Raw genomic sequence first — 8,986 nt, forward strand, 5'->3', positions numbered from 1 at the left:
GATTTGACTATGGAGAGTCATTCATGGGTAACATGTGGCACGGCCGTTTAATAGGATGGGGAGAGATGAAGGCCATGTTCTACTGGAATCAATATATAAACAGTGGGTCAATAAGCATTTGTAAAGGTCTTCATTCACATCAGTATTCAGAGAAATGCAAGGTATAGCCACAAAAGGATATCGCTGCATATCACATGCTTGGCAAAACTTAAAAGATTCACAACACCGGGCATTACTGAGAATGTGCAGTGGTAGAGATTCCCAAACTGATTTGGGAAGGTGATTGCCGCAACATTTTGACACATGGTTTGTGATATTCTAGTTACACTGAAGTTTTGCCAATCCTATGACCTAGCATTCTACTTCTAGGAATATACCCTAGGAAGTCATGTACAGTTGCATCATGTTACATAGACAATAATGTCCATAGCAGCACTGCTCATAGTATACCCTGAGAAAAAAGGAAAACAGACAATAGGATGGATGGTGAATTGAAAGGGATTTAGACACAGAAATACCAGTTTAACAATGGAAAGACATGAACTATGGCTTCAATAATCACAGAAGGTAACCTGAATGAAATGGGGGGTAAAAGAAGGCACAGCCGGGCTCAGTGGTTCAGCCTGTAATCCCAGCACTTTGGGAGGCCGAGGCGAGTGGATTGCCTGAGCCCGAGGATTCGAGATGAGCCCGGGCGACTTGTTGAGACCTTGCCTCCTCATAAATAAAAAATTAGCGGGCGTGGTAGCACACACGCCTGTAGTTCTGGCTACCTGGAAGGATGAAGCAGAAGGATTGGCGGAGCCCAGTAGGTTGACGCTGGAGTGGCCGTGAGTGTGCCATGGGACTCCAGCCCGGGTGACAGAGTGAGACTCCAACTCAAAAAAAAAAAGAAAGAAAGAAAAGAAAGAAAGAAGGCATGTATAAAGATGTATATATATGTATTCATATGTAATCAAAGGCCGGTAAACTGATATTAAATGTGCAGATTGTGTGTGTAGAAGGTAAAACTACAAGGAACCATGAGGAAGCTGTTACCATAGAGACAGGATCACGCAGGTCTCTGCAGGAGGAGGGATTTGTAAATACAAAGGGGCACCTCGGTTACTTCTGCAGAGCTTCAAGTGTCGATAACTTGACCAAAATAGTGGTTACACTTCTTTTCTATTTTTAATAATTTCCCAAAATCTACATCTATTTTTAGAATACACTCCTCAGTGAATGTACTGTGTCTCAGAATTTTAAAATGTTAAAAACAGACAGCAGGTAAGGAAGAATGGAGGCTTCATGTATGTACTCTTCATCAAAGCCATGCATTATAAAACAGGCAATATGTGGATGGTTGCTGAGGGGGTGATGTGGGCTGAAAGGAAGGTTTTACTAAGGTAGAGTACAGCATTATAAGGAAGTTGCTCCAACAGACACCCATGTTTTTTTCTTTTTTTTGAGTTGGAGTCTTATTCTGTGGCCCACACTGGAGTGCAGTGGCCGCTCCCAGCCACCACAGCCTCAACCTGCTGGGCTCCGGCGGTCCTTCCACCTCAGCTTTCCAAGTAGCTGGAACTACAGGCATGCGCTACCACACGCAGCTAATGTTTTGATTTATTGTAGAGACGAGGTCTTGCTAAGTTGCCCGGGCAGGTCTCGAACCTGCGGGCTCAGGAAATCCACTCACCTCAGCCTCCCAAAGCGCAGGATTACAGGCTGAGCCACCGAGCCCAGTTGACACCCAGATTTTTTTAAGATTAAAAGAGAGAAGAGACCAGTGTGAAGAGAAGTTCATAAGAAATTGAAATGAAAGGAGACTGCACGTGGCAAGTAAAGGGACAGCCTTCATATCAGACCATGGACAATTTATTCAGTATAAGAGGAGGACAATTTAGAAACAGGTGGATTCACCTTGAGGCTACATTTTCTTCTATTTTGTTCCATGAAATGTGAGGAAAGAAGAAATCAAGAGAGTGAAGTGACCAGTAAAATGCAGTAGAAGGTAAATTTGGGAATCACAAATGTGCCATTCATTAGGTCAGAGTGTAGGTTTTGCAGAAGACATTTCTAGGCATCAGGGAAGGCATGAAACAAGCACAAACAAACAACATACAACAGAGGACACACTGTACCACCCAGACCTGGGAATCATTTACACATTCAAAAAATGATTCTTCTTCAACTACTCTTGGAAAAGGGCTCTTCTAGGCCTAGCAGTATCAGGATGAAAAACCAGAAGAGTTAACCAAAACATGGAGATTTTATTCTAACACAGGGCAGACTTTTAGGATACCTATTTTTCAACAGGCATAAGCTGAGGATACAAGTATGAAGGGTCATTCCTACAGAAGTATATTCCTGGAGATACCAACCAATGTGCCTATCATTATCACACATAATAGAAGACTGCTCTGTTAGCATCTCCCATATACACTTTTGGACAGTATTACAATCACAACTCAGAAACAGAATCTTGATAATGTTAAAAAAAAAAATAGGCCTATTTTCCTGGTGTCCCATGGGACACCAGACCACTGAGGTCTATGCTGGGTCACAGGACAGCCTCCTCACTTGCCTTATCTAACAGATGGGCCCCTGAGATGCACACATTATGTCTATAATGCCTTATTAGGCAGAAAAGATCACCGTGGGTAAAGGTGTTCATATGCTCAGAGCAAGAGTTTCAGAAGAGAGCAAATGGGCAATGGAGTGTGCCTGGCAGAGACATCTCCATGCTCCTTGGTCTGGAATGTTTGGAATTAGTTGAGCAACGGTCAACAGGAGGGGTTGGAGAGGCAGTGTTCTGCACAGTACAGTTAAGAAAGACATGAAGATTTAGTTTTTTCTCTCAAGGTATAAGCCTGTAGTACAGAGTCTGCAGTTCTTTTGAGGATACATCCACTCCCGCATGATGTCTTAAGGACTTAGTCAAGGAGCAGAGTAGCTGATGCTGAAAATCATCAAGGATGGAAAATGTCTGAAAGATATCAGATGCATCTGAGAGACTAGGTAGAGAATCAGGCAGAACATTCATCTTTCAGAGGTGGGAAGTAGCCATCCTTTATACAGCCAGTGTAGGTCTGGGGCTAGTACCTTTATCTGAGGGCCTGTTTGTGTGAGACAGATGTTGCTGATGGACACGGGCTGTGTCACCAACTGATTCAATAAGGCCATGTCAACCTCTTTCCTGTCTTTTCTACAAAAACCCCATGTGGTTTTGTATGAGGATAGGAGACTGCTTCCAATATGGACTCCCCAGACGAAGGATCTGTGGCTAGACATACTTCTAAGCCTTTCAAGTGTCAGGTTGGTGATCATGTTGATCTTGGGGATGATTTTTCTCCCAAGCATATACGGTGACGTGTCATCGGTACATTACTCTTCTTATGAAATAGTCATCCCAAAGAGTCTGACCGTTAGGGAAAATGAAGATCCAGTGGAAAAGGCATCCTATATGTTGTTTCTGCACGGCCAGAAGCACCTGGTTCACCTGCAGTTGAAGAGAGACTATTTTGTGAGTTACTTTCCAGTCTACATTTACCACAATGGCATCCTGGGGCAAGATGTTCCCTTGATCTCACGTGACTGTCACTATGAAGGCTACATAGAAGGAGTGCCAGGTTCGTTTGTGTCTGTCAACACTTGTGCAGGCCTCAGGGGCATCCTGAGTAAGGAGGGAATCTCCTATGGCATCGAGCCCATGGACTCCTCCAAACAGTTTGAACATGTGGTATACACCACAGCACATGAGGCGCGAGCCTCCTGTAGTGTCGCTTCCAGAGACAGGCAAGTGGTGTCCACCAGCTGGCAACAAGGGCACAGGAAGCCTCATAATCGGCAGGCGCCGTCCTCCTTGTGGGCACACACCAAGTACGTGGAGATGCTCGTGGTGGTCAACCACCAGCAGTTCCAGACATGGGGCAGTACCGTCAACGGGACAGTCCAGAGAGTAGTGGACATCATTGCTCTGGCCAACAGCTTTACCAGGGGAATCAACACAGAGGTGGTGTTGGCGGGAATGGAGATCTGGACCGAGCAGGACCTGATAGAGGTCCCAGTGGACTTGCAAGTTACACTCAAGAATTTCAACAGCTGGAGACAAGAGAAGCTCCTCCACCGTGTGAAGCATGATGTTGCCCACTTGATCGTTGGGCGTCATCCTGGACAGAGTATGGGCCAGGCGTTTCTCGGCGGTGCCTGCTCAAGCGGTTTTGCGACAGCTGTCGAATCCTTCCATCAGGAAGATGTCCTCCTATCAGCAGCGCTCATGGTCCATGAGCTCGGGCACAACCTGGGGATTCAGCACGACCACTCGGCCTGCTTCTGTAAAGATAAGCCCTTTTGCCTCATGCACGAAAATTTCACTAAAGAGAGCGGCTTCAGCAACTGCAGCTCTCACTACTTCCACCGGTTCCTTCAGGAACACAAGGGGGCCTGCCTGTTTAACAAGCCGGGGCACAAAGGCCGCAAGCGAAGGGAGGATTCCCGCTGCGGAAACGGTGTGGTGGAGGACGCGGAGCAGTGCGACTGTGGTTCTGCCTGTCATGCAGACCAATGCTGTGACAGTAACTGTAAACTAAAGGCAAGTGCACAGTGTGGGGAAGGACCCTGCTGTTTTATGTGTAAATTTAAACTTCAGGGAGATACCTGCCGTTCATCTACAACTTCATGTGACCTCCCTGAATATTGTAATGGGAAATCTGCAGAATGCCCTGAAGACAGGTATAAACAAGATGGCACTGTATGTGACAGAAAATACTATTGTGAGGAAGGTCGCTGCATTAACCCTACTGAACAGTGCTCAATATTATTTGGGTTTGAAGCATATTCTGCGTCAGAAGAGTGTTACAGTACATTTAACAGTAAAGGTGACCGATTTGGAAACTGTGGCCTTCCTACTGCAGATCAGCCAAATTATGTTCAGTGTTCAGCAGGTAATACATTGTGTGGAAAGGTTGTATGTACAGGTCTTTCTAAGTTACCACCAATCAAACTCAACCACACAGTGATACAGGTTCCTGTTAGAGATGACTTTTGCTGGAGCATGGGCCTCTATAATGATAGCAACATCCCTGATAAAGGAAATATACTCAGTGGCACTTACTGTGCACCAGACAAAATCTGCATGGAATCTTCCTGCATAGATCATGCCTGGACCAATCTTTCCTGCAACCCTGAGGAACTATGTAATCTGAGAGGAGTTTGTAATGATTTAGGGCACTGCCACTGTAGTGATGGGTATGCTCCCCCTGACTGCAAACATGTAGGACCTGGGGGCAGTGTGGACAGTGGCCCTGCGGCTAAGCCAGATTTTCTAGAAGTACCAGGGACTCCAGAAGTATCAGCAGAACTAGAGACTCTAGCAGTAACAGGAGAAACAGGGACTCCAGGAATACCAGGGACTCCAGGAATACCAGGGCCTCCAGGAATACCAGGGCCTCCAGGAGTACCAGGGCCTCCAGGAGTACCAGGGCCTCCAGGAGTACCAGGGACTCCAGGAATACCAGGGACTCCAGGAATACCATGGACTCCAGAAATACCAGAAGAACCAGAGCCTCCAGGAGCAGCACCAGGACAACCAGAAGCTCCAGGAGAACCAGGAGATGAGGAACAAGTAGGCGTTGTGGCAGACATAATAATATCACTCATTATGCTACTAGCCATAATAGCAATATGTACAATCATTTACTTCGCCTGCCAGTACAAAACATCACCAGAAGTTCCACCGTCAGCCCCAGAAGAGGCTGCAGAAGCAACAACCCCAGTAAAGGCCCCCGAAGAGGCTCCACCCGAAGCTAAAAAAGAAGAAGAGGCGGAGGAAGAGGAGGAGGAGGAAGAGGAAGAGGAGGAAGAGGAAGAGGAGGAGGAGGAAGAGGAAGAATCAGAGCCCTAAGATAAGTAGTAGGGGAATGAAGTCAAATATATCAAACTCCTTAAGCACTGAATGGGAATGAGAGGCTCAGTGAAGCAAAGGTGAACTGGAAAGAGTTGACTCTAGAGGCTCTGACTGCGACTCTGCAGTCCATGAAAATACACTAACATGGAAAGAGGAATTCATCCACTTTTATTATTTATTTTAGTAATTAATTTACATTTATTCTGTATTTAAATATTTAGTACCTTTTGTTTTTTCACATTTCACTTGAACTCTTAACATGCATCCTTGGATATCAATGTCCTTGTCTCTTTGGACCAGTTTTTTCAATCACTAGAAACTCTTTTTCAGGACATGCTATCTTCCATTTAAGTTGTTTCACATACAGAATTATATATACCAGAATTTATTACTATCAACAGGATTTTCATTTTAAGGAACAACTACCTGTTATGTGAGAACAGTTGTTTATGTAACTGATTGTTCTAACTTGCCCTATAAATGTGCATTCATCAAATGAGGAGGTTTTTAATAAAAAAATAAGACTCTATTCATATTAGACATCTCTTCAGGTTCCATGGGTTATGGTTATTGAGTCCACTTTGTTCTGTAGCTCCATGGGAGGGACTATATCAAATAAAGCAGATGACCCTAATTGTCCCTAGATTAAGAGGCCAGCATTGAAGACACTTGCTTTCCAAATCTGGCAGACATTTAACACAATGCATGCATATTTGGTTTATTACTTTCCAGTATTTCTAGGTGCTTCTTACAGACATTACCTTTTTATCTAAAATATTTTGTTCTTCCAGGATAGCCTTCCTAGCCCTTCTTCTTTTTTTACTAATTTTTCTGGGATGAATTTCATACCCCCAGATAACTCATAGCTGGGGAACATCACCTAGAGTTAGGAAAATATGTCTATACTACCTTTAAAACAGTATACGGCATCTTCCCAGTGCTGAGTATATGTATGAAATTAAAATATTTTCTATTCCACTTTTCTTTTTTAACATGTATTTACATTAATAACTTGTTGACTGACAATCAGAAGGAACCTTTCCAGTACAGATAACAGAGCTCTGGAGGTATCAGTTACTTCTCTGACAAGAGAGCACAAAGCAAATGTAATATTAACATCATTCATTCTGTACTGAGAACTGTGTTAAACATTTTACATTCACTGTCTTAATTTAATCTTCCCAACTTCCCAGTGACACCTCTGTCTTATACATGAGGAAACAAGACCAAGAGTTCTCTCTGGAGTAAGCTAATAATTGGTGAAACCTGCATCCCTCCCCTGGATTGGCTAAATCTACATATTCCATGAGCCTTTTCCTTTGGTTAAACAAACAAAAAAAGTGATGGCAGACACATTTGATATGTCCTTAATTGCCCAGAACATGCCTTCTTCCACTGTGACTTTAATGAAACAAAAGTTTTGCAAATTAATACTAACCTCTGTCCTGAGCCAATCCCATTTTGTAGTCATTATGAATTAAAATGTCTTTTTTGCTATCATACCCTGACAGCATAGAGTGGCAAGCTGGCATTATGATTCAGTCCTGTGGGCCCAGTTCATTGTAGATGTTCAAAAAATGCTGACCAATGAAATGATTTAACCAAATCCAACCTTAAAAATGGGTAAGAGTTGCACCTTGGGTAGATGCTTTTTGTCAGTCTGTCATCACTACACAACCAAAATCTTTCTCAAATTCAGTATTAGTAATTATATAAACCTCATGAATTAGGTTATGAAATGTTTAAAAACTGAAACTCCAGCCAAAGAAGGCTAAAACCCATTAGAGTAGACTATGACAGGGAGTGGCAAATTATAGCAGGGGTGAGCAGGCACATGTAAATTGTGATCTGAAATCTCCAGGCTCAAGAATCAGAGTTCCCAGTAAAACTTGGGTGATGGCCAGGCGCGGTGGCTCACGCCTATAATCCCAGCACTTTGGGAGGTTGAGTTTAGAGGCCAGCATGGGCAACATTGCTAGACCTCATCTCTACAGTAAATCAAAACATTAGCCAGGCATGGTGGCGCATGCCTGTAGTTCCAGTTACTTGGAAGGCTGAGGCAGAAGGATCACCTGAGCCCAGTGGGTCGAGGCTGCGGTAGCCGTGAGTGTGCCACTGCACTCCAGCCTGGGTGACAGAGTGAGATTCCAACTAAAAAAAAAACAAAAAATTACTCGGGTGACTATAGTCTGTTCTGCACTGTATGTGACTGCCGCTAGGAAGCGTCATCTTTCTCCTGACTTCTCTCTCCAATGTGTTTGGGGAATTAAGAGGAATGCTTTTATGTCCCAGTAATCTGTGTTGGTAGTCAGTCATTTGTGATCCAGTCAGGTGCTGGAGACCCTGCTGGTGACTTCTTGCCACCCTTTACCCATCTTCTCTGGGTTGCTCCATTCTCTGTGCTGCCTCAGGTCAGCAGAGACCCAGGCCCTTCCCTTATTTTCCAAAGCACTGCCATGTCCAGGCTCTAAATTTTTATCCAGATATAGGAGAAACAAAAGGAAGTAATAATGTGGGGAAGAAAACACATTTGGATGCTGCAGGTATGCTCCTGGCATCTAGGGGTCAAACTCCTTCCTGGGAGACTTGGATGGCCCATCTCTCTCCTTAGCCCCGAACTGACATCGTTTCTTGTCCCTCTAGAACTGCCTGCGGAACTTTCCTCCTAGCATGGAGCTAAACACCGTTCCATTCTCTGGACTCAGTAAGAGTGAAAAAAAAATTAAAAACAATGTACCGAAAACCCGTATCATATCATCATAAACGCAGATGGATGCAATTCTGCCCACAATGAAGACAAAGTGTTACATTAATTTGAAAACATTTTAGTTTCTTGTTTCTCCAAACTTAATTATTGAGTATAATTTTTTAATTTGGGTGTGTGCATAGGGTGAGGAGAGGGGCCAAAAGTCTCACTGAAGTATTTTCTCAAAAAAAAAAAGAGGGCAGTCTTCTTCCACCGATGAAAATGCAAATACTGCCAGGTGCATGGCTCACACCAAAATTCCAGCACTTTGGGAGGTGGAGGTGAGATGATTGCCTGAGCCCAGGAGTTGGGAACCAGCCTGGGCAACTTGGTGAGACCTCATCTCTACAATTAGG

The 8,986-nt window shown here is 44.1% G+C and overlaps 1 protein-coding gene across 1 annotated transcript; it reads left to right on the forward strand.

Moving 5' to 3' along the window:
- Window positions 1–3,160: 3,160 nt before the first annotated feature.
- LOC103261966 (disintegrin and metalloproteinase domain-containing protein 1-like) lies at window positions 3,161–8,647 on the forward strand. Its single transcript, XM_021713118.1, has 2 exons — window positions 3,161–5,752; window positions 8,528–8,647. Exons 1-2 carry the CDS (start codon window positions 3,161–3,163, stop codon window positions 8,645–8,647), a joined length of 2,712 nt encoding a protein of 903 aa, XP_021568793.1.
- Window positions 8,648–8,986: the final 339 nt, after the last annotated feature.

The sequence above is a fragment of the Carlito syrichta genome, unplaced genomic scaffold (genome assembly GCF_000164805.1).
Source record: "Carlito syrichta isolate Samal-C Ts95f unplaced genomic scaffold, Tarsius_syrichta-2.0.1 Scaffold304253, whole genome shotgun sequence".
Lineage (NCBI taxonomy): Eukaryota > Metazoa > Chordata > Mammalia > Primates > Tarsiidae > Carlito > Carlito syrichta.

What these genes read in the sequence shown, in the direction of transcription:
- LOC103261966 (XM_021713118.1), top strand. Translation starts at nt 3,161, where the DNA reads ATGTCAACCTCTTTCCTGTCTTTTCTACAAAAACCCCATGTGGTTTTG. An exon ending in CTGCAGAAGCAACAACCCCA is followed by an intron (nt 5,753 to 8,527) that starts GTAAAGGCCCCC and finishes TTGTCCCTCTAG; the next exon opens with AACTGCCTGCGGAACTTTCC.